Source organism: Agelaius phoeniceus, chromosome 8 (assembly GCF_051311805.1).
Source record: "Agelaius phoeniceus isolate bAgePho1 chromosome 8, bAgePho1.hap1, whole genome shotgun sequence".
Lineage (NCBI taxonomy): Eukaryota > Metazoa > Chordata > Aves > Passeriformes > Icteridae > Agelaius > Agelaius phoeniceus.
In genome coordinates, this window is record NC_135272.1 from 8,021,340 (window position 1) to 8,046,899 (window position 25,560).

Genomic DNA, 25,560 nt, shown 5'->3' on the forward strand with positions numbered 1-25,560 from the left:
TGGAATGGGGCAGGGCCCAAGAGCAGAGAGTCTCTTGACTCATTTCCCCATGTTCCAGAGCTGTGGCCTCTCCCAGCTTCCCACCCCAGTGGCAGGGAGCAGAAGCAAGGCTGTGCCAGGGAGAGAAGCAGAAGTGGGGAGGGAGTTGACATAGGGGTGCTGCAAGGTTTAGGGCCTTGCTACTTCTTGTGCTTGGCAGGCTCTGAGGACTGAGTTTTTGACCTCTAGGACTGTTGCAATTTGTGTATCCAGAAGGGATAGCTGTACCTCTGTGAAACCAAGTGCTGCCTTAACACTGAGGTCTTCTGTTACTCCTGATGGTGTAAAAACCCTGAGCTGTGCTCAGTCAAATGGGGACATGGAGTGCCAAGAGGACAGTCTCCTGCAGCACATCCTTTCCTGCCCCAAGCTGCCAGGGTTTGTACAGCTTTGTGTGCCCCTGTCTCTTCAGTGAGCAGTGTTTCTCTCACCGTGTGCTGAAGTTTGTGCACCTTTTCCATAGCATGATGCAGTTTATGTGTACACTGGCAGCGGGAGGATCTCCAAAAAATGCTAAACTCAAAGCAGCAATGGCGTGGCAGTAAGGGGATTCTATCTTAGTTCCAGCTGACAGTAACTTCAACTCCCTTGCAAGGTTTTTGGCCTACCTTTCCTTCAAGATGGACCTTCATAAATTAATTTAGCTTTGATTTAAGAGGACTTCTGGGGCTGAAGGCAAGATCCAAGACCGCAGACCTGCTTCTGAGACTGCATCTGATATCTGCTGGGGATCTGTCTCGAGAGACTGATCACTCCTAGGCTAATGAATGGGGAATACCCATAGGAGACCTTGTAGCAGGATGAGGTCTGAGAGTTTTCCAGAAGAGGCTAAATGCAGAAGTTGAGAAGTTGTCCCTTTCTGAGAATGGTCTGCCCTTTTCTGTTTCCTTCTGTCTCCTTTCAGAAGTTAAAGGAGACCCTTGAGACCAGGGCAGAGGAAAAAGGGGAGAGTGCAGCACAGCTAGCTAAGATTCTGGGAACAGAGTAGTGATTTTCAGTCACAGTTTTTTATTGTGAGTTACCTGTGTGCACCAAAAGCTCTTCAGAGCTCTGATGGGCAAAAAAAGCTCAATTAAACCCTGTGTGTTCAGAGTGTGGCTGCTGCTGCTGCACTGTGGAGTGGCTCTCTGCAGAGGCACTTTCTGTGGGCTGGGAACAATAGCTGAGTGCTGCTTTAAAGGCAGGGCAGGGAGGCCGTCCCATCCCAGCGCTCGCATTCAGGGTATGACGCATAAATGGGCGCCTTGAGACCTGGGAAGGAGCGTTTGTAAAGCGAACCAGAGAATCCTGTTCTGCCTCCTGAGAGGAGGTGTAGGTGTGGGAGTCAGAGCACGGGAGCCAGAGGGAAGTCTGGTTAAGATCTGTAACAGAATAGCTGGGACCCTTCTCGCCTCAGTCATCAGAGGGAATTTTTTAGTCTCTTCGATGAAGCATCTTCCAATCAAAGTGGAGGAGAGTTGGGTTGGAGGGGGAGAGGCAGGACTACGAGGAAATGCTTCCCTTTGCCTTTAAATTAAAACCATCTGCTTTCTTCTGTGCATCTCCAGATGATATCATGGGCCTGAGTAGAAAACTCCCATGAAAATCAAACATCTGGAAGTCTGGTTAGAATTGTCTATAAGGTGCATTTGAAGAGGCTGTCTCATGAATGTGCCCAGGCAGACAGAGTACAGCAGATGAGGAAGTTTTTCCAACAGACCAGACATATTTTCCAGAAGTCTATTGAAAGCAGGAGAGAACTAAGTTTTGGAAGGTAGCTTTGGTGTAGTTCTGTGGCAGAAGAACCAAAAGCACAGCTTTTGTGAGTCTTCTACTTTGATTTGCAGCATTAGGTTGTTAGAGTGAATGCAGCTCTCTGGGTTTGTGGATACTTCAAATTTGGATAAATACCTTTGTTTTGTTTCTACGTCTCTTGTTTAGTTCCATGAGAGCCTGAGCTAAGGCAAATGCAGGCTGGAGCTGAAAAGGAGGAGGGGAAAAAAAAAAGGCTGAGCTCTAAAGTATTTGTGCTGGAAAGTAGCCCAGAGAGAGTAAAGGAGAAGCTTTAATTAGAAGCAGCTGCATAGCTGATGCAGCCCACAGGACATTTTCCCATTTCAACCTCTCTAGCTTTCAGAAATCATGATTTGAATTAAGTTGTATGTGAAATTTGTTCTTAAAAGATTAAATTCCTGTTGAAGTAGGCTGAGAGACCTCGTGTGCTTCCAGAAAGTGCCAGAACAAACTTCATCTTCCTGTTTCTTTTTCTGAGTGTTAAATGGAAAACTGAGGAGAAACAGTGGCTTTTATTTGGAAAAGATTTGGTTTCCTGTTCTGATCATGTCATTTGGAGCTGACACAAGCTGCTACAATTTTAAGCTGCTCTGTAGACAAGTGGGGTTTTTTTCCTCTCTAAAGAGAACTTGAAAGAGTAGGTTGGGATGAGAGCAGAGCAGGGGTGGTGGGAAGCTGGAACTGCCCTTGAGTTTAATAATATCCTATAAAAAAGTCTGGACTTACACTGCATGTTTTCAGTGTTTGCCTCTGTTCTTAGAGAAATGATGTGGTGCCCAACATGAATCAAGAGCAAATACTTGCAGTTTTGTCTTCACCAACATTTAGAACTAAATTACTAGTATTCGTGCCTAGAAATGTTTATGACGGGAGACATGGTTGAAAATCTGGGCTGTAGGTTTTTTTGTTCTTTAACATTCAAAAAGAATTGCACTGAATTGCTGGAGGGCAAAATTGCATCACTCTGTGACCAGGCACTTCTCCAGGAGGAGAACAAAATGGTGGGTACAAGGGCCATGGATACCTGACCTACCATCTTTCCATGGGCAGGCATGTTCCTCCTTCCAGATGAAAAGAGCTGAAGTTAAAAGAGGTTTTGCTGTTCCCTGTCGGGAGCACTCCCCCATGTTTTTCTGATTAGCTTCAGAAGATACCAGAACAAGCCTGGTCTTGGAGTGCTCTTCAACTTTGTACCAGAACATTTGTGTACAAAATGCTGTTTGTTTGTGGGTGATGGTTGTCTCAGAGCACATATCTCAGCTTTCCTTTTCATTCATACCAGCCATGCTCTTAATCAGTGTTTAGGCTCCCTTCTTTCTCTTGTCTAGGGGCAACAGCCAAATGCCCCTTCCAGTGTCCTTGAATGTAAGGGGTTGGAGAGAAGACATGTTTTGGGGGTTTATTTACTTCTGGACAAAACATGAGAGGTTTCCTCTAGACTTTCTGTTTTGCTTTACAGCTGTTCAATGAAAAAGCACTTCAGCACTTAAATTCTAGGTGTGTTTTGGTTTATTTTGTACTTCCTGGTGGAGTTGGAGGGGCTCTGATGAGATGCCTAGGTGGGTTGCTCTGGTTTGTTGCTCTTTCCTTCATGGTAAAGAGAGCTACGGGTGTGTGTGCTGTGCTATCTGAGGAGCTTGGTGCAGTGATAAAACTGGGGGAAATCCCTGTAACCAAGACTTGTGAGGCTCTGGGACTGAAGTTCAGCTTGTCTTGACACAGCCATGGGCTGCACAGGGATGTCCAGAGCCCTGGCTCAGCCGTGGCTGCCCAGGCAGGCTCTGAGCAGGGGCAGAGCTCCGTGAGCAGCTCTGGAGCCGTGGGAGCTGAGCTGAGCTCCAGCTCCTGGCACAGCTGTCCCTGCTGCCTGCCAGAGCTCGGGGGATCCTGCAGAGCCGTGCTGCAGCCCGCTGGCGTTTGGCAAAGCAAGGAGAGATTTTGGATGTTAAAGGAAGCCCATAGCCTGTGTGGGTTAGGCTCAGAATAGCCCAGGACTGCCTCTCGTGTGATGTGGCTGTGGCTCACGCTGACCCACAGCCTTGGGCTGCTGCACCGAGCATGGCACAGGAGGCAGAGGATATTCTGAATTGCTGCTGTCTCAGGATTTGCTTTCTGTGACTTTATTAATCCTGCCGTGCCCTGCAAAATCTCTCCTTTCATGTCTACTCTTGGGCATGAAGTTGAAAGTATTAAGGTACAGTGAAAGGAGCCTAATTTGGGTGTGGGCAATGGTAAATTACAATTGTGCACGTATGACTTTCCTGCTTTAGACAAATGGCTAAAGCTAGTTAATAAATTTTAACATGAGAAAAAACAGTTGTGGTCATCTAGTAATGGCCCCTTGCATAACTTGGATAATAACCTCTCTGAATAGCTTTGTTTGAACTAGCGTGCATACTCTCCCTGAAACAGCCAATCCTGGGCGTCTTTTAAACAAGCATGAGTGATGGAGAAATTCCACTACAACCTTAAATGCGTTCTTCCAGTTGTTTCTCTCCGCTGCTGAGAGACTGTGTACAAGTCTGTGTCTGAAAATAAAGATACTACCCTATTTCTAAAGTGAATTCATCTAGCTTAAAGTTTTAAATGCCCAGTTCTGTTATGCCAGATCTTGTAGAATGGGAATTATTGTTAAATCTGTGTTTCACAGTGGATACTTGGAGCTTTGATTAACTGTCTTGTTCCCTTTTCCCTTTGCTAAATAGACTGAGCCACCTGAGCCTTTTATTGTGGCCAGAGTTTTCTATTAATCATTACTGCTGGCTTCTTTTAATTCATTTGAGCTCTTCTCTCTTAAAGAGCAAACACCAGAACTGATGTAGTGGCTGTGCCAAGCATTTATCAGGTGTAGCATAATCTCATTTATTCCTTCTTGATATGTGCCATTTGTACATGTAAAGTATCCCTGGCCAAACTGTCATGGTAGGAATTCACATTTATCTGGCTGTTAGGAATCCTCAGAGCAAGTATGTTGTTCCCAGCTCCATTTTCTGGTTTGGGGGGATGCCCTATGTGTTCTGTGTAACTTTGCAGTGTTTAAGTGCATTTTGGGTGCTGACTGCCTTGTTAAGCATGTTGCTGCTCTCTATCAACCACTTGTCTTCTCTCCTACCTACATATTTGACCAGCTTTGATGTTTTCCATTGTTAATAATCAATAGATGCGTTGAATAGCATAGGAACAAAGGCAGATTCCTGTAGGATCCTGTTAAACACAACTTCATGTCCATTCTTTGTTTTTTCCACTAATTTTTAGAGCCTGTCTGGTTAGTTGTGGGGTTTTGTTGTGATGTTTTTTGGTTGTTTTTCTTTTTTTTTTTTTTGATGGTGGGGGTTGTTGTTGTTGATGTGGTTTTGCTTTTTTCTTCCTCCAATCTACCATACACTTTTAAGTTTGTAAGGAAAAAAGCAGCCTCTTTACTGTTACATTCCTGCTTGAGGACTAGAGACTTTATGTGTTTCTAGCAGCTGGAATCTCCTCCCTTCAAATATGAGTAACTCACTGATTTAATAATTACCCCTTTCCTGATCTGGAACAAAGCATATCTAATGTTCATCTCTGTTTTTTTTTTCCACTATGAAATACGTTTTCTCTTGGGCTGTCTCTTGGGTTACTCACAGTTACAGCAGGCAGCTGTGCACTACGGGAAGAGCTGCAAGAGGACAGTCCCGTGTGTTATTTTTATCCAGAGTGTACCCTTGCAGCTTTCTGCTACCTGAGAGAAGCCAATGGACCTGGGGGGGCCACGGAGGTGGGCTTTGCAGGCTTGCTTGCCTGGATCCTCTGTCTCTGGAAGTTAAATGGTAAATCTGTAGTACAAAGGCCAGCTAAAAGATGGATTACAGCTGACAAGCGTAGTCAGACTGTATTGACATAAGTTTAGGTTAGAGAGAAGTAACTGCAATTATTCTGCAGTTGGAGATCTTTGTATAAAATACTGCCCTGGCTGTAGATAGTGTGTGTGTACTCGTTTTTCTGTGGGAGACAGAGGAACAATGACCTTGTCGTTAGGGTGCTCGCCAGGGGCGTGGGAGACCTGACTGCAGTGCTTGTGTTGCTATTTGAGTGCAGGCTGCAGGCAGTCCCAGTCCCAGATGCACTTATCAGCATGAGGATAACAGTGTATTCCTGTCTCACGGGAGCCTTGTGCAGAAAGAGCTGCTGCAGAGCTCCAGGTCCCCAGACACTGCATTTCTACAATGTTTATAAATATTCTGGGAGGATGGATAATACCTGCTGTTAATGCCTTATTAAACTGCTTGGTTTTCTTCTAGAAAAGGGTGCTTGTTAGAATGGGAGTAGGTACAAGGAATTGTTTCTCAGCAGTTCTTTAACACTTAGGCTTTTACTGAAGCTTTGAAGGGAAGTGCAAAAACGAGGTTCTGCATTTGATGCAGCCCTGATTGAATGTGGTATTTATTTTGCAATGAGCAGTTTCACCATTTGCATTAAGTTTGGTCTCATTTGAGACAGTCCCACAGGAAGTCCCTGTTACATCTGTAACGTCAGCCTTTAGGTTTATTAGTGCCACCATCAATTATTGCAAACTTCAGGACTTGTGGTGGTCGTGGGACCTCATTCCTGGAGTCTTCCCAGAACAGCAGAGCTTCAGGTGGGACTGCTGCACTTAATTTCTCCTCTCTTGTAGGTGTCGAGAAGGCTTCCTTGGAGACTACTGCCAGTACAGAAACCCCTGTGAGAGCAATACCTGTAAGAACGGGGGAACCTGTGAAGCTGCATCCCTGATAGGAAAACCAACCTGCAAGTGTGCTCCAGGATTCACAGGGGAGGAGTGTCAGTACTCAGAATCTCACCTCTGCTACGTGTCCCAGCCCTGCCTGAACGGGGGCACTTGTCACCCCCACGGCCCGGACACGTACGAGTGCGTCTGTCTGCCAGGCTTCACAGGTGGGCTTCTGCATCTGTGCCTCCAGACCCCCTCCTTTGGGAACAGCTTCACCCTGGAATGTTCTGGGGCAGTTCTAATATGCTCTCAAGTTTTCTAGCTGCGGCACAGGAAATGAGAGGAAGTCTAAATGACTTCATGACCAAAAAAAGCAAAGGGGAATAGGGAATCAGACTCCCTACCCTTTACACGTAAGCAGAAAAATATTTGGATCTTGTGGGGTTGTCCACATGGGAAAACTGAATGTAGAAACTACTCTGGAGTGGCTGTTACACTTTGAATTCAGAGTCTAGTTTAAAAAAAAGGAGCAAATTTGGCCAGCAAAATCTGTCTATGGGAAAACAATATTTTGATGCCTGAGGGGAAGCATGGAAATTTATTCCTTTCACTCTTGAGGGGGAGGTAGAAGAAGAGTGACTGTCAGTGTGTGTAGTATGACTTCAGGTTGTTTTTATAAATCACAACATTCCGTATCTTGCTGCAACCCAGTAAATGGCTTCATGTGTAACCACAAATTCATTTACATTTCAGATAGAATAGGGTAAAATGCAGACATCAGTTTTCCTGCAGTAATGTAAGGATTTAATTCAGTAAAAAATTTGAGACAGTGTAAAAGAGATTCTGTTTTCTACAGAAATAATTTTTGTTAATCTGCCTTGATTTCCTAAAGGAAAGGAATGCCAGTGGATTGATGCCTGCACATCCCAACCTTGTGCCAATGGAAGTACATGCACCATGTCTGGAAATAAGTTCTCCTGCACCTGCCTGGCGGGCTACACGGGCCAGAGGTGTGAGATGGACGTGAACGAGTGTGCCACGCCGGGGCTGTGCCAGCACGGGGGCACCTGTGTCAACCTGCCCGGCTCCCACCGCTGCCAGTGCCGCCCGGGCTACACCGGGCCCCGCTGCGAGAGCCTCTACGTGCCCTGCTCGCCCTCGCCCTGCCTCAACGGGGGCACCTGCCACCAGACCAGCGACTTCACCTTCGAGTGCAACTGCCTGCCAGGTGAGCCTCTGGGCTCAGTTGTTAATTGCAGCCCCGAGATGTGTGAAAAGTCTCTGTTTCGGCCCGTGCGTCCGAAGAACGAGTCAGAGCTCTTCAGTTTTCGGTCTTGAAGTTGTTTATTAAGTCTTATCTATAAAATTTTCTTTCTGCCCAACCGAGGTCTGCTCAGCAGGGCAGCCAGTGGCACTCTGACCGCCCTCGGGGTGGTGTTGTCTTTTTATACTACAAACTACGTATAACGTATTTATATCTATTTATTATTTATATTTATTGAAATATCATATATATTTATTAAATATTTATATTTATTTATTATTTACATCTGTAAATATGTTATACGTAGTTTGTAGTATAAATATATATATTTAACATATTTATGTTTAACAATTATATATTTAACAATTACTTTCCAGTAGCTATCACCTATGGTAGACAGTGAATCTCTATTCTAAACCAATCCCAAAGTGCCAGCATCACAGCAGAAGATGGAGGTAGAGAAGAACAAGAAGGAGGACTGGACACACCCAAGTCCCTCCATCTTGTCCCCAAAACCTCCATTCTAGAAATCCCAAAATCTACCTTTTCACCCGGTGATAATTTTTATTATTACATCGGTTAAACTTCTCTGACTTTGAGGTCCTCATACAAAGCTGGTAATTTGCTCCAGGGGTCATAATCAAACCCACAGGTGTTCTGGGCTGCGTGCCAAGGTCTCTGAGCCCCCTGGCAGGATCCCTGGCAACTCTGGACACCCAGAGGGATGCACTGAGTTCCAGAGAGCTCTGTTTGCAGCCTTGGTTCTGCACTCCTGCCTGCTCCTCCCCAGAGCTCCTCTCGGGGTTTCTGTGCCCTGTCAGCTGGGAGGGACAAATCTCAGCAAGATGGGGACCTCTGTAGTGCTTCTGCACTATTAACTCATTTCTGAGTGCTGGGATTTCAGGACACACAAAGGAAGGAAGGGGAAGGCAGTCAGAAATTACAAATTTCTATGGAACCCAGTTAGAGTCAGAGAATCTAATAGGTACAGGCTACAAGGTAGATTCAAGGAGATTAGGGTGGTATCTCATAATGCGCATTTGGAATGTGAAATTCTATGTGCATAAGCATCTACAAATACATAGTTTTATGTCAGTGAAGGCCTCAGGTAACTTCAGTGTTTGAAGAATGCACGTGTCTTTTTCCCCTCTCCATCTGTAGCCCTAAGACACACTAAGTTCTGTTCTATTCTCTTTTTTTTCCTTCTCCAGTTCCTCTAAATCTAACAAGATACCAGTTCCAACTCACCACACCCTTTTTGTCTCCAGATAAATTTTGATTTGTTTGTTTTCTGATGCTGTTAGCTGCCCTGAGTTCATGCACAGCAGGGGTGACATGCTAGCTCAGGATCAGGGGCTGCACTGGTTTTGTGTCACCTCTACAAGTGGCCATGTGTCACCTGGTTGGGATGCTGGTCTCATCCTGTCCTCCTCCCTATCCACTTGTCAGCCCTGACAACAGGGCCCTACCAGTTGTCTTTGCATATTCAGGGTATTTTTAGGCTGGTATTTTTTTTACTGAGTAATTCAACTCCATGGGAAACTGAGTGTTTGGAAATGCTTTTGACTAGACTTCCTACTTGAGTGTATTGCAGTTTGGCACACACAGACTTGGTGTGTGGTAATCTAGAAAAGTAAACTCTCTTCCCTTAAGCACGTCTCTGTTGTTACTGATGTGAAAGATGCAGCTGCCCATTACTTGGGATGAATATAGAGTGGCTGTGTTCTCATGAGGATCATCTGGAGTCACAGGTCTGTGTGGAAAGGGCAGTTAGAACTTGTGAAAACTGTTCTCTTTTTGGAGACCCTTGTCTTGAGGTGTTGGCTCAAATAACCTTAAATGTGTGTTGCCAACCTTAGTGTCTGCACCACCACTTTCTGGGTTGTCTGAGCAAGCATGTGATTTTGAAGAATTTAGCAAAGTCAGTCTAAAAGTAGAAGGATGGATCATTATTTTTGAAAGCAATTATTCTAACTATGCTTGGAGGGAGAGTGCTTTGAAAGAGTCTTTGAAAATGGAGTAGTTTTGCTAACCATTGCCCTGGAGGAATTTATTGCTTTTCTGCTTTGCATCTTTTTAAAATTAAATTATAAGCCAAGTATCTCTGGATTAACAGTCTTGTTCAGAAATTCAGAATTTCCTTTAAAATCAGATCTGTTTAGCCAGTTCAAGGACTTTAAGGCCTCATGCAGGAGCAGTGTGGTGGGAGGAAGAAGAGAGAAAGATGAAGTTAGAAGGACTTGATCCTGTCAAGCTGATGAGTTTGCTTTAGAGATTCTCTTACAGGGCACGAGACTGAGTAGGAGCAGATTTTCCCTTAGACAAGTGTGTGGGCTGGCTGAAATACGGTCAGGAAATGGAAATGAGATTGCTATAGTAACAGTTACACACCTACACTCCTCACACATTTTGGATTATTAGCTGTCTTTTTTGACTTGTTACACAGTGTGTATAGTGGGGGTGAGTTAATGTGGCTCTGAGAGCCTTTACTTTTCTATTTCCTGTATTTGTTTAAGTTGGCCATGCTGTTTTGCTAGCTTGTTTTTTTTTTTTTTTTGGTTTTTTTTTTTTGAAACCAGTCATTTGAAAAACAGCAAAAAAGGGAGCTGTTGGAGAGACCCAAATGCTTACATTAAACTCTCTGATAAAGGCAGGGCACCCAGCCATTTCTCTCCCCCCTTAGTGCAAAGCAGAATTTCTGAAGTGTTGGAAAAGGTTCTGTCTGGAAAGGAAAGGTCAACAGAAAGAGAAGAGAAATGGTGGCCTGTCACGCCTGGGGAGGATGTGAACAAGGCCTGCTCCTCTGGAGGACAGTGCCAAGATTATGGAGGAGAAATTCCACTTCAGACTCCCTCTCTGAACTGGAGCAATGCCGATGATACTGTGACTATAAATGGAATTGCTCTGGCCCTTCTGGGCTGCCTTAAGATGCTGCCATTGCTGAGTGTTCTGGCCACAGAGGCAGGAGGCAGTTACATCTCAAACTGCTGGAGTGGTTTTTGATAGGATTTTGCATCTTGTGACCTGTAAAAGTCACACTTCGAAGAAACTGTGCCCAAGCAGCATTTTAGGCATAAATAGGCTACTACTGCACTGGCCTTGAAATGGGTTCTTGTTTCCTGTAGATGTTTCCTTCTTAGCTTTTCAGTGAGTTTAATTTATTTGTAAATACAGATAGGTGAGAATGAGAGCTTGAAAAAGTAGGAGGAACCTAGAACCTGGAGCTGTGTGTCACAGCAGCTTTTCCTACTGTCACACAAGTACTGTTTATGTACAGTGGAGTCCAGCTGCTATTTAAAATTCCCAGGTTCCCATGTCACTTGTGGATGTACACAAACAAATCCTGCATTAGGTAATCCATGAAGTCATGTGTGTTAAGTCAGCATTTGGTGGCAAGCACCAAGTGAAGTTACATATATACAGTACTGGTATTGCATCTATCTGGAAAATAAACCCATTTTTTATCCCTTTGGCTTAATCATTTTTCCTCTAGGCTTTGTTGATTTAGGTAGGAACGGGATTGTAGGCAAGTGAGCATGTTAGGTCAATCATAACAGTGTAGTAGTGAAAAAAAATTCCTTGTAGGAGACGTAACCTGAAGCATTACCAACTCCTTTGAATATAAGAATGAGGTAGTAGTTATAAATATTTGACAAAAAAGGACTTCATTTGGCAACTAACCTTTAATGGAATGTTAAACAAGTCAATAGAGGAAGTTCTTAGCTGGGAAAGTGATTATTCATTGTTATCCATCAAAATAATTACCCATTAACTAAGATAAGGACCCTAGGGAATTCCAAGGGCTTGTTCAGGAAGCGATCTGTCAGGCTGCAGCGAGTGTTTGTGAGAGCTGCAGCACTTCCTAGGAAGAGGAAGGAACCTCAGCTGTTTATGAGAGCTGCAGCACTTCCTGGGAAGAGGAAGGGACCTCACACTGGTTCCTGGCTGAGTGTCACCTCTGGGGACCCACACACATGGAGCTCCCTGTGCTGGGCAGCTGGGGTTGGGCAGGAGCAACCTTCCCCTGAGCTCTGAGCTCCTCCATGGCTGCAGCCCCGGGATTTGGGCATGAGCACCTTCTCCTGAGCTCCTCCCTGGCTGCAGCTCTGGGATTTGGGCATGAGCACCTTCCCCTGAGCTCCTCCCTGGCTGCGGCCCTGGGGTTCCAGCTCAGGTGGGTGCCCCTCTGCTCCAGATGAGCAGCCCAGGTGCTGCCTTGAGTAGCCCAGCTTGGTTTTAGCTCTCTACATCCCTGATTTCCTGTCAGCAGGCCCTAAGTCTGGAAATAATGTGATATATTTCAGGCATAATTTCCTGTTCTTAGTACTAACTGGGCCTGAAAGCAGCCTAGAAAGTCTGGGGTGTAATTGAGAGGTTGAAATAAGGCTAAAGGACTAAGATTCGGAGGGAATTGGATCGGATGCTCAGCAACGGGGTGGAGATTTCAGATGACATAGGAATAAAGTTATCTGCTTGTGTCAGTCTGTACTAGGGGAAGAACAACATGCTGCTAGCAGTGGGAACACTTTTCCCCCTGAGGTTCTCATTCCTTAGTTTGGTGTGCTTTGAGATATGGAGCAAAAGTCAGGATGTGGATTGCAAACTGCTCTCGTGCAGGGAGAAAACACAGGACAACATGTGAGTCCCAGCACAGGGGGGAGCAGGAAACAGTGTCAGGTGTCCAAATACATTAAAACAGTGAGCTCAGTGGCTTTCTGGAAGAGAGTCAGGTTGTATAACTGCAAAATTAGATCCTGGGACCCAGCTAGAGAAAAGCTCACATACCTCAGAGCAGCTCTTTGGTAGTATAACTGGTTAAAATGTGAAAATATAGAATGGCTTGGTGAGATTTTAGTAGTGGGGTGACTTCCATGTTTTATTCTGGAAAGAATTGAGCCTCTTTAAATTTGTGTGAAGTACAGTGAGGGAGTTTAAATACCTGCTGTCAGAAATTTGTTTACTAGAAAGTAGGGCTGGTTTTTATATTATACAAACTGAAGAGATAAGAACTTAAACCTTTTGTCTTTGTGGTTGTGGGTGTATTTCCATGCTGATCACGTGCTGGCATGAGTGCAATATGTGGTCAGTGGGATGATTCCTCCCAAGCTGAAACACAAGCTGATAGGACACCCCTGTGTTTTACAGCTGAGCCTTTGCTCAAGCTTGGTAGCTTTATACACTTTTAAACATGGAGATCTAAAGCTAATTGTTTTCCCTGGTGGTTGTTCTTCAGCAGCTTTTGCCAGGAACATGCTGCTGTGATGACTGGGACTCTGGGAAAGCATGTTATACTTCCTCTTTGTTTTAAAATTCCCTACTGTCACAAAATTTCTAGGATCTTGGGTGGAGGCTGGAAGGGCTTTGAAGGGATGGAGTAATATTGAAGGTCTTGTAATTTTGGGGTTTGTTTTGTTTTGTTTATTTGTTTGTTTTGTAATTGTTGAGTGTTGTTCCTTGCTGATGCTCATGCACTTGATACAGCTTGGATACACTTGATACAGCTTGGAACCTCCCAGCTCTACTGTAGAGAAGTTGAAGAGATGGGAATGCATATGAATCACCTCAGGTCTCCTGAGAGCAGCAGCAGTCTGGAGAAGCTGGCTCAGAGCTTTATAGTCTCTGTCTCATGTGCCACACAGCACAATCTGTCTTGGACCAGATGTTACTGAGAGGGCTGTGAGACTTGACACAGATGCTATGGAAGCGTCTGGAACAGGGCATCAAAAGTAGAGGGGTTAAAGCCTGATTTTGGATGAGAGAACTGTGTCATGTTAATATTGCATTCCAAAGCAGTGAAGAGGCAGGGCTGGTGTTTTAAATTAACATGTGTGTTCTGGAATCATTTACTTCATCCACATTAGCATGCATTCCACTTGTGCTTTGATAAATAGCTCTCTCATCCAGCAGAAATGGCAGGTTTATTTAATGAAGCATGAAATAAATCAACAGGGGAAATCAAGGGGAAGACACATCACTGACAGCTCCCTTCCCTAATGTCCCCACTTCTCCTTCTTTGAAAAGGAGAGGGAACTGTAGCAAGAATATTTTGTCAGTGTGTTCATTAGGAGCCTGAATTTTCATTGGGGAAGAGTATCTGATTTCTTCTGCTTTTCAGGCAGGGCTTAGTGTGTAAGCATCACTTGGGTGGTAGCTGATTTGTTGATTGACTGACTTGTCTAACACTGAAGAGAGCCAGATCAGGACTTTAGAAACTCCTTTTCAAAGGAAAGACTTTTCTTTGACATATCCAAGGCAGACTCTGCTGAGGTATCCATGAAATGCATGCCAGAACTTTTTTTTGCCATGGGAAAAACTTCTCCTGGCTGATGCTTGGTGGGCAGTGACAAGTTAATCTCATGGTAATCAAAATGTCTTGGTCTTCACTTTGTTTGCTTTGAATGACAGTGCTCCTCAGTCACTGAAAGAGAAACTCCTCATGTCCTTTGGGCTGTGAAAGCGCAGTTGGCCATCTACCCATGGTGGAAGTGTTTTAGCTGTGTCACCTGACCCACATGCTATTGGCAAAGGCATTCAGCAAAGTCATGTCAGGTGGGGATGTGTCCCTATAGGGCACAACACGGTGCAAAGCACCGAGACTCCATCAGAGGGGTGCATAAGAGAGATTTATTACAGCAACATGTGGCCTTTATAGTTTTTCAAGATATTTATGTTTACTTAACTGACACATTCACTGCCCATTGGTCATAAGAAAGAAACAAAATTTTCAATAGGTGAACAAGAAGCCACATCACTCTGTGAGCCAGCTCGAGTCCGTATCTTTTAACTTTCTCTCTTCCATCACATTGTCATGGGGACAGCCTTGGTGTCTTCCTTGAGAGAGATACAGGGCTTTCCTTATCTTCAGGAAGCCTTTGCTGGCTCACAAGAACAGCACAAAATGCCTTTCCTACAGGGATTCATCAGCATTAGGTGAACAGGGCAAATCTTTAAGAAAAGAAAAGGAGGGGAAGCTGCGTCAGGGGTGAATTCTCCTCAAAAGAGGTTGGAAGCCCTTTTCAGCCTGCTGCTGTTTCTGCTTTGTCCAGGTTTCGAGGGAAGCGTCTGTGGACACAACGTGGACGACTGCCCGAACCACAAGTGCCTGAACGGGGGTGTCTGTGTGGACGGGGTGAACACCTACAACTGCCGCTGCCCGCCCCAGTGGACAGGTACGTCCTGGGCTGGCCCTGCCGTCCGTGAGGGAAATCCCTTCGCCAGGGTTTGTCTCCTGAGAAGCCTCAGGAAAGAAATGTAAACAATAATTATCTGATAGCTTGGAATGTGCTCTGGAGGTTGCTCACCAACAGGTGCATCTTTGATCGGTTTCATGTGAATTGTTTTTAATTAATGACCAATCACAGCCAGCTGTGTTGGGCTCTCTGAGTCTGTCACGAATTTTTATTATCATTCTTTTCTAGCCTCCTGATGTATCCTTTTTCTTTCTTTAGTATAGTTTTAGTATACCATTTTCATAGAATAGAAAATATATAATGTAATATAATATAATAAATATAATATAAAAATATAATATAATAAAATATAAAATATAATAAAATAAATAAAATACAAAAATATAATATAAATATATAATATAAATAGAATATAAATATATAATATAATATAAAAATATGATATGGTATGATGTCAGCCTTCTGAGAACTTGGAGTCAATTCTCATCTCTCACCTCATCCTGGGGACCCTCATAACAATTAATAGCCTCACTGGGGCACCAAGAGGGATATGGCCCTGGCCCCGTGCCCACAGTCAGGGCAGATGCCAGTGCACCCTTTAAAAGAAAAGCTGTTGGCATCAGAACTACCACAACAAGGGAGAATTTCTCCATGAGTTGCACTTCTCGTGAGGATTTGCACTTTGTAAATGGAGAAATGTTTTCCAAAAGCACAAAACGTGGCTTTGCTGTTACAGGTGTGGGCATTTGCTGATACATGCAGGGGTGTTTCTAAGTTGGGATAATGATCATGTTGGTTATAGTAATGCTGCTGAGAAACAGGGCAAATATGAAAGGTAGGGGAAAAAGGAGGGAAGAGCAGTGTATATATGGGAAGCTTATGGTTTTACTACTGTTATTTTCCTGCTTGACTTATTTTTATGTAAAGTTCTCCAACTAACAAAGCTCCTTTTGCTTCATAAATGAGTCTGGTTTTACTCAGTCTGAAGGGGAAAAAAGCGTGAGTTTCAAGAAAGTGTTATGCACAATATAAGGAAGCAGCTTACAGGAAACTCAGTGTCATATTTAGTTGCAAAATGTCTCCATACCTCAAAAATAAACAAACACCTCCGGTTATGGCCTGAGTTTTTTTGAGTCATACTAGTCTTAGCTGACGCATTTTTTCAGCTGAGTATGGTTTTGCCCTTATTTGAAAATCATAGGCGAAGAAAAAAGACTTAAGACCAGTTTTTAAAATGCCTTTTTCCTCAGAGAACATTAATTCTGGTTGTAAAATGTTTGTAATTAAATGCAAAGGAGGCTGCCAGTTAAGAACCCTCATTAACTTAAAAGAATTATATATTCTTAAATGAAGTGAAAACCACATAAGAGTGAAGTGCACCACAGCTTGCATAGGTCTTTGAAACTATGTGCAAATAGGAGAAAATGAGTCCTCCCCTCAATGAGCAAGTGTCCTTGCTTCTGTGCTACTTCTCCTTGTCCTGAAAGCCTGCAGAAAGTGAAACCTGTAAAGGAAAACACAAGAGCTTGGGTGTGGAGACAACAAACCCTTAGTGACTCCTATAGTCTTGCTCCGTCCCACAGAAATTAAAACCCTTGTGATTTCTGGCACCTGTCAGTAGCAAATTAATCTGTTTTACTCCCAAGCACAGAAGGTGTAATGACCATGAGCATACAGTCTCCAAGGGATTATTCTGGCATCATAAATTTAGTTTGGCTTGCAAGATTTAGGTGGATGTCTGCTGTCAGCTAGGGATGACTTCTGCAACTCCCCTGGAAGAAACCTTGGTCTCTCCATCACAAGCAATAGGCTGAGATTCTGTTTGGCTTTTTGGTAGATTTTCTCCCCAGCAACTCTTTGCAATGCAGTTGTGGTGGTTCCCTCTCTGAACCTCTCATGGGCTCTGAGTAGCAATGGGAAAAGTGGTGAGGCAGTGTTGTGGCCTCTCTCGTGCCATCTTTTTCCTGTGTGGATGGCACTTGCAGAAAACCTTGTGTGTGTGAAGGATGCTTCCCTCCAGGGAAACCCTGAAAAGAGAGAGGAGCTCCCCCCGCATGAGGTTCCTGTGGCTCTCTAGCACAGTTTAATGGAATGGGCTTTCTGAGAATTTCCTTGTTTATGGTGCAGCTGAGGTTATCAGTGCAGCAGTGGTTTGAGGTGATGCCTTCTCGGGCTGTTGTCTTTCTAGGATTAGGTCAGTGTGGAAATAAAAATGAGCTCACAATTTAGGAAGCAGCAGCTTGGCTGTTTGAGCAATGAAGGTTATGGAACTGTCCTGTCTGAAATGCACAGTGCAAATTTCTATGACTTCTCTCTGTCATCTCAGTAGCAATTTTTGTGAAAGAAGTTTTTTTTTTTTTCTGAATGGACTCCAATCCCTTCCCTGCATCTTCAATTAGAGACCAAGGAGGTGAGGAAAACACTACACATCCAGCCTGGAGACATGAGAGGTGACACTGAGGCAGGGCACAAACCAGGGAGGATGGATAGAGGACTTCTGCAATAGTTTGGAGAGAAAGATGATGTTTTTTCAAAGTTAAACTGCAGTTGGTGCTGACAGTAGTAAACAATAAAACATCAGTTATTCAGCAGTAAGGAAATGCATGACTGCAGGTCCATCCTTTACACACAGGGGGTTTATAACATTTTAAATCTTCTCTAAGGTAAGTAAAGAGGAGAGAGCTGAGCAGGCACCTCTTTTGGAGTCTGTCCTGATAAATGTTATAGCTCAACAGAGCTAAACTGTGAGAATGAACACCTCAGGAAAACAAAAGCTTCCAATGAGACCATGAGGTTAGAGGATATTGTGTGCTGCTTAAAAAAAAAAAAAAGCCAAATACCCATATCTGTAAGGAAACATCAGCCAAAAATGAAAGGATGTTAAATTTTCTAAGAACACCTGACAGTGTAGATGTGCTGTCTTCATAACAGTCTCTGCTTTCAAGTACTTGTCAACTATTTTTGGGGAAGATTGAGTTTCTCTGCAGTTTTAGTCTTTATTTAATCTTTGAGCTGTGGGTGATGCTCTCTAGTGTATGTTAAAATGGTTTGTGCTTCATGGCACAGAGAAAGCAGTCCCATTCCTTGCTAGAAAAATCAAGAAGTTGTACTGCATCTGATCAAGACAAGTTTTATGTTAAGTAATATTGGAGCAACTTTTACTGAAACAGAATCTGTCCCAGTTCCTTTTGGTAACCATCTGCCTCTTGTAATTCCCTGACAGGTGGTAGGCTGGGCTACATAACTATGCATTTTTTTAAAAAATACTCCTTTATTTTGCTGCTTGCTCCTACCTTTTGTGATGCTGTTTGCCTTCAGTCTTATTTCCTGCTCCTCAAACAGAGCTCACTGCTCCTTTTCTGTTCAAGTGCCTGCCTTCTCATTCTCATTTTGCTGTTTTTCCGGAAAGATAAAATCTTGCCTTTCAAAAACAATGATGAGAAATTCCTGCTGTCACCAGTGGTTTTGTCACCTTCAAAGTTCTCGTATTTCATATGTTTACAGTGATTATCAATCTCATAAATTTGTAACTGGCAAGGCAGTCTCCGGTGTGCTTGGGTGAAACTGCCCCAGATCTTTCCTGTTGCTGAATGTTAACTGATTGCTGGTTTGTTTGAAGATGACTTTATCTTGTCCCAGGATGGGGCCTTTGTTAGAACCTGTGTTTGTTGGGTCCTTTCAAAGCACAGTGGTGCAGATGTGTGATGAAGCTCCTCCTTTCCTTGGAGACAGTGCTTTTGTGAAAGTGTGAAATCTATTCCCTGTGCATGACAGGCCAGAGAATTTGGTGTAAGTGTGGTTTGAATCAGTTAGCCAACAGTCCTGGCTAACATCAGATAAAGTGCCATGTGAGGACTGTTTTATGCTGCTGTTCTTCAGCTTCACTGTGGTCTGAGGAGGAATGTCATTACCTTCTCTCCCTGCTCACACACACTCTTCCCTTTCCCTTGAGCTGGCTCTGGGATTTGTTGGAGTGTGCCACTTTAACTCACTAATCTAGTAAAAAATCCTTTCCATCTGCCTTTTTTCCCCCCCTTTCTTACCTTTTTTTTTTTTCTGGGATCAGGAATTCAAAATCACAGAGCAGTTTCACAGTGAGTGGGTGCAGAGGGAAGTGATGGCAGTCCAGGGCTGAAAGCCATATGGAAGATTAGGGTCTCTGTCCCTCTCCACACATGGGGAAACCATCAGAGAATTTAAAGGCTACTCAGTCATTCTAGCTACAATTCATCTAAAGAAACAAAGCTTGGTTTAAAATGCACCTGTTGATTCTGTTGACCTGACCTGTGCAGCTTTGGGTCTAGAAAGATGTCTTGGGTGCCTAAGTGATTACCAGTACTAAATGCTGTAAATGATTATGTTTTTCTTGTATGTCTAATAAAGATTCCTGCTCCCCTGGAAAGTCTGCAGTGTTTTAGAGGCTCACCATGAACCCGTTTTTGGCCCAAATCATGTTTCAGGAGCAGTGTACAGCACAAATAAAGATTTGTGCCCTCCATGGAGTTAAATCTTTTGTGCAGTTTGCTGCATCAGAAGCTGTGGGATGAGTTTCTGGGTTTGGGGGACCCTGTGCCACTCTCAAGTGGGTTTTGGAAGACTCAAGACTCACATTATAGTGTTTCAGATGCAAGCTTGGCCTGCTCACTCCCTTTCATTATTTCTGCCCTGTGGCTGGGAAGGCGAGACTCCCATGGCAGTTGTATTTATTTAGGCTTTGTTTTCCCCTGAAAAGAGGGCTCCAGTGAGCTGTATATTTTAAAATCTAGGCGACCTTTGTCTCTAAGGGAAGCAGAGTGTGCTAACAGCTGACTCCACCAAAGAACTCCAGCACTGGGAGCTAGCTTCAGCAGCAAATGTTTGTCTTGAGCAGAAAAGCTCTTCAGGCAGCAGGGCTGTGCTTTTTAATTAAAATAGCTGTTAGCTTGGTCATATGCTCTTCAAACTAGCACAAGGGTTACTTTTTCTACAGAGCTTTAGGCAGGAATTTTCAAAGTGGGGTGTTAAGGGTTCAATTCCTATTTAATTAGAGTAATATTTGCTCCCTGGTTTTCTTTGAAAGTCCCAGTCTTAAACTCTGGGCAGACATGACTTTTCTTTTCTAAGAAGGGGGATAAATATCAAAAGGCTAATATGTAACATTTTAATTTAAGATCATATGCTGTGGTATTTTGTTTCTTAAAACTCTTTGCCAAATACCACTTTCCTCAGCTTCTGTGTCACCAAAGTACACAGTGGCAAGTCATGTTAGTGTAGTGTTCCAAAAAATGCTGCCTTCTTGGAGTACTTAGAGGGCCAAAATGTGGAGGAACTAACTCTGACAATAGGTGACATGGATGATAAATATTGAACATGCCAGTCTCCTAAGTAATTAAATATACATCCTTGCTATTTTTCAGAGAGTGTTGATGATGTGAGTGTTGTCTATGTGCCAGAGAGCCCTGTCAGGGATGTTCTCCTGTCCCTCCTGGTGATCCCAAATGACGTCCCAAGACCTTTGTGTGAGCTCAGGGTGGTTGGGTCCCTGAGAAGTGCAGTCATGAGAAGTGCAGTCATCTTCCCCAGCAGTGCAGCAGTGATCAGCTTCCTGGTGCTTTTCCAGGCTTTATTAAAAAGCAGAGTGACCTCTTTGGTACTGGCTGGGATCTGTCTATGCCAAGCTTGATGAGTTGGCTGGTGTCACTGCAGTGGCATCTCCAAGAGACAGCTCTGGCTGAGGCCAAGAGCGATCATGGTTCGTTCTCTTCCGTCATGTTTGAACTGGCAGATACAAAGGGAGCAGGGAGCACGTGGCAGCCTCCAGAGCTGGCAGCTCCAAGCTTGAGTGTACAAATGATTTGAAGTGCTGGACACAAACAGACTTTATCCTGGATGTTGTTTGTTTCTCTTGTGGCCCTTGATCTCAGTGTCGTGCGGAGGGGACGGATTCCGGAGGCATTAAAAGTTACACCCTTGGTCCTTTATCCAGTGTGCATTCTGGAACACCTACCACAGCCTCCTGTTTGCTTGGTGCTGCTTTTCATTTCCAAGCCTTGGGTGGGAGGCAGCAGTAATAAAACACCTGAGGTGTGAACAGCTGAGCTGATCTGATGACAGAGTGGCAGCGTCCAGCGCTGCCGCCTTCCCTCACGCCCTTGGTGCCTTTCCAGCTGGGGAAATACTCTTAGCAGTCAGATGTGCCAAATGATCTCCTATGGAGATGTCCTTGGGTTTTCAGTACCTCTTTTATGTGCTTGGCACTAAAACAAGATGGGCCCGACCCCTCTGGTGAGGCTGGGTTGGTGGATGTCTGCTGGGGAGCAGACTAATAGGGAGCACTTGTTACAGCTCCAGCTGACTCCTTTCTGGCAGTTCCTGTCCCTTCCCTTGTACTTAAAATGAGGTGATTTGTCTTTGAGTAATTACTGAAGATGGGTTGCTGAGATAGCTTGAGAATATGAAGCTTTCATTGTAAGTTTTGGCTCCTGCTGTCAATTTTTTTTTGCCTTGCAGATCTTTTCACTTGTTTGGTATTTCCCTGATTCACTGGATTTTCCAGAGGAGGTAAAGAGAAGGACAGAGCAGAGAGTAGCTTGGTGATGTGTATTTCCTGTGGGTTACTTCTCTGTCCTGCTCCTGTCCCCAGTCACTTCACCTGTCACCACCATATTAAACCAGTCTGTCATTAGTGCATCAGTTTTAATGAATTTTTAATGAATCCTGCTCTGATCATTTGTATTGCTGCCTCTGAAGAGCTTGGTCAGGACTGCTCTCTCTACCCAACAGTCTGTGGGGAGTGATTTAGGGCAGTATTTAATGGATCAGGCCGTGCATAAGTCTCTTAAAGCCCAGAGTTTTGTATTTGGGGCTTGTAAAATCCCTTGTAAAAGCCCATTAGTTCCACTGCATGCTTCCCAGTGTGGTTATGAAATTAAACTCTTTTCTCTACCATATTAGCCTAAAATAAACACAGATGCTTGCTCTGCTCATTACAATCATAATTTGTCTTCAACTGTTCAAATTCTATATTAAGCTCTTAAATTTTATGATTTCTTTGATGGTATTTGACATCTATTTGAGATCAAATGAAAGCAAAACCAAAACCCCAGCACCTGAGGTTTGGGAATGGCTGCTACTGCTTTGCTGCTCTGGAAGAAAGATGCTGTGTGATCCTGGGGAAGGAGCACATTTCTGAGAGCTGTGATGCTTGTTCTTTAGAAGACTCCTGAAAAGGAAAAATAGTTGGCTTCAGCCCTTTTTTCTGGGGGAACTACTGTAAAACTTAAGCAAAGAAGACCTTTACTAAACACACATGCAACTCTGGCAGGTGCAAACAGTGCAGTGCATGGAATTCTGTGTGCCCCTGAAGCCATCCTTGGAGATGAGGGTATCAGTCTTATTTGTTGGATTGCCTGTGGGGGTGGCTTTGTTCAAGGGTCTAGAATCTGGATGTGATTTGGGCATTACACTTGAGATCCCTTTCAGTATTGCCTGTTTATTGCTCAGGACATTTTGGTCTGGACTTCCTCCTTCAGAGAAGTTTGCAGTTCTCTGCTTTGAGATACCCACTGTCAATAAAGGAAATTATGTAAACAATCAAATATTTTCTTTTGTAGACTTTGCCGTGTGCTGCATCTTCCCTGCAATAACTGATGTATTACACTCTTTATTAGCTCTCTTTGTGGGTAGCAATTCCTTTATAAGTCTCCTAGGAAGTTCTTTTCTCCAGTGGTCTGTCAGGCTATGAACTCTGTCTCTTTTTTATTCAGAGGTGGTGGCTCCAGTACAACAGAACATATTCCTGACAGAGGCTGTGCCATCCCTGTTGCACAAGCAGTGTTTGCATTAGTTATTGTTCCTTGCAGTCAAATGTCTGCTCAGTGGTGTTTGTTTTGCTGATTAAAGCTGTGATTGAGCAGAGGTGCCTGCTGAGCTCTTCCAGGGAAGCTGGTGTTTCCTCCAGGAGTGCCTAACCCAAACCTTTGCAGCAAGGCTGTTTTGCCTTTGTATTTTGCTTGGCTTTTGTGCCTCCAGCCCTGCCTGCTGTTGCACTGCCCAGCAGCCTTACTTGGTTGAACCTGTCTGAAATCCCTGGCTTCCTCTTGGAAAAGAGAAATGTTATTTTGTTAAAGCCACCACTGCCTACTGTTTCATCACCTTCTAGGTCATTAATTAGACACTCCAGTGCCTGTGTGCATTAAAAGCTGCTGAACTGTTTCAAGGAGCATGGATAGTTCTGTGGGTTAAAGATTGAACTGAGTGCTTTTACAAGTACACAATTCAAAAACATGGGAGCTGGAGTATTTTTCATAGATACCATTTTCCTGGAAGGCTCAATGGTTCCATGCATTTTTCCCTTTCTGTTTGACAAGGTGGCTCACACAGGAGCATGAGGAAACTGAGCTTTGAGCTGCTGGATGCATGTTGGGTTACACTGTCAATGCAGGGTTACACTGTCAATGCAGGCATTTTGCTTGCATTACAAGACAGAACTGGACAGAGGAGTGTCCTTCTGCAGCCAGCGGTGGCCTGCCAGCTGGCATCCTGAACATGCACCCGTGGGGTTAGAGAGGAGAAGAAAGTGCCGGGTCCTTTGGAGTGTGGCACCGATGACCTTCTGCCATGATTAGATTTGGGCATGTATACAAATACTGTTCCTTATCTCTTAGCCCCTTCTTGAGTCTTGATAAGATGCTGTTCACCTTCTCACTTAGGAGTCCTTTGAAACTTGGATTAAAAATGCAAACAGTTCTAATGAGCCATGCTTTTTTGAGCTACACATGTTGTATTCAAAAACCCATACAGCAATATCTGGAATATTTTGTGAATTAAACTACTCTTTCAAAGAGTTTTGTCTAGATCTGGTTTATAGTTCCCAGGTAGCCCTTTCAGGAGAGCTAGTGACCTCTTCCCTGTGTGCTGTGTCTGAGATAAGTCACAAACTTCTTGAGCTACTGAGTGGGTAATGGCATAAAAGCTTCTTGAAACCTGATGCTCCTTTTCCAGTGGGTCTCTTAAGACCCCACGGACCAGTTTGTGATTCTCACAAGTTGCCTTTCCAGTATCACTAAACTTGTAAGGTATTCTGACTTCTAGTTCAGTCTGAGCCCAGTGCTGGGGTGGTTGTGATTTTGAGAGAAATGGGATATTGCCATCTCCTCCCAGCTCAGTTTTCAAGGAGCTGATTTTTTTTTTTTTTTTCCAAGGCACAGGAAAGTATTTGCACCCTTTGCCCTACAAAATGTTTTTAGTGATTAAACTGTATTAGATCTGCTGTCAGGAGCTTTAGCCTCTGATACTCCAGCTGTGCATCAGCAGACTTTCCTGCTGTTAAGAGGCCAAGAAAATGTTCTCCTTAGTCTGTTCTGCCAAAGATGAAGTCCTCTGCTTGAACTATCTGAGGGTCCTGCAGGATCAATGCAGCTGGAATTGAGGTTAATGCAAGCCCTCTAAGGTTTTGTAGGATCAGCTTTTTGGAGATGTCTGGTGCTGCTTTCCAGGGTGGGTGTTTCACTGTCTGCTTTGTCCAAGCTAATGCTCCCTACTTTTGGTGTAGCATTGTTCTAATTTTGTGTGTTGCTTTACCTGTATAAATCAGGCTTTGTTTTCTTTCCAACATAAAGAAGGAGAAGGGCTGTTTCTTATCAATGAGATCTGGCACAACTACTTGACGGAGGCCTTGAACCCTGTGTCTGCCAAAAGAGAAACTCCTCGAGTTCCTTGCAGTTCCTGAGGCTCTGAAAATGGGAGCAATCAAAGCAGCAAACATGTCTGACTTACTCCCTATGGTTTTTCTGAGGGAGGGGAAATATGCAGGAAGTAACTTAGTTTCATAGTGGGCAAAAAGTGCTAAGAGTTGAATGCTGTTCCCTTTTTCTACTTCTAGTTTTCAATTTTGAAATACCACATGGACTAGCTGTTTACTTTGTACAAGGTCACTTAGAACCTGAGTCGGCATTTTACTGATTTCCCAGGCTCTGCAAATATCAAGGTCAGGCTAGGTTTTCATTACCTTCTTGGAGTAAGTTATGTTTCCTTTCTTGTTGTCTTTTATGTGTATGTTTCCACATTTCCATCAAATTATTGTGCTGTAAGTATATTCACACTTCACTTGTTCAGCCTATGTTTACTGTGTGTCTTTTAGAAATGTAATTGAAACTAGTGAGAGCACAAGGAAAGAAATACCTACACCAACATGCAGTCAGATGAATTAACATTGAGTAGTTGCAGCATTCAGAAGTGACTTGGGTTGTGGACATGTGTGTTACACTGTGCAGTTTGTACAGTCCATCATGGACTTTGCCCTTGGAAGTTGAATTTCTGTTCTGTGAATGAAAGACTTGATTCTTCCTAAAACTCCTAACAAGCAGAAAACAAGCTTGCCAATGACATGGCTACAAATAAATATATTTATTTTGTTACAGTTAAGTCAAAGCAGCATCCCATAAGTAAATTGTTTCAGGAATGAGAACTCATCTCATTTGGTTTTAAATCTAACTAACCTGACAGAGAGAAGTCTTCAATTAGGAACAAGGTCTTTTCATTAAAGTACTCAGTAGTAAAATGCAATAGTTAATTGTTCATTTATGCCTCTTAATATGTTGAATTGGATTTCCTTTGTTTTTAAAACAAAT

The 25,560-nt window shown here is 43.7% G+C and overlaps 1 protein-coding gene across 4 annotated transcripts in view; it reads left to right on the plus strand.

Annotated features, from left to right (window-relative positions):
* Positions 1-25,560, plus strand: part of NOTCH2 (notch receptor 2) — an 89,215-nt gene that overhangs the window by 13,042 nt on the left and 50,613 nt on the right. For all 4 annotated transcript variants that reach the window (XM_077181905.1, XM_077181907.1, XM_077181906.1 and 1 more), the window contains exons 3-5: positions 6,461-6,720; positions 7,389-7,724; positions 14,807-14,929. In XM_077181905.1, coding sequence (XP_077038020.1) covers positions 6,461-6,720; positions 7,389-7,724; positions 14,807-14,929 — 719 coding nt within the window. The remainder of the gene's footprint in view (positions 1-6,460; positions 6,721-7,388; positions 7,725-14,806; positions 14,930-25,560) is intronic.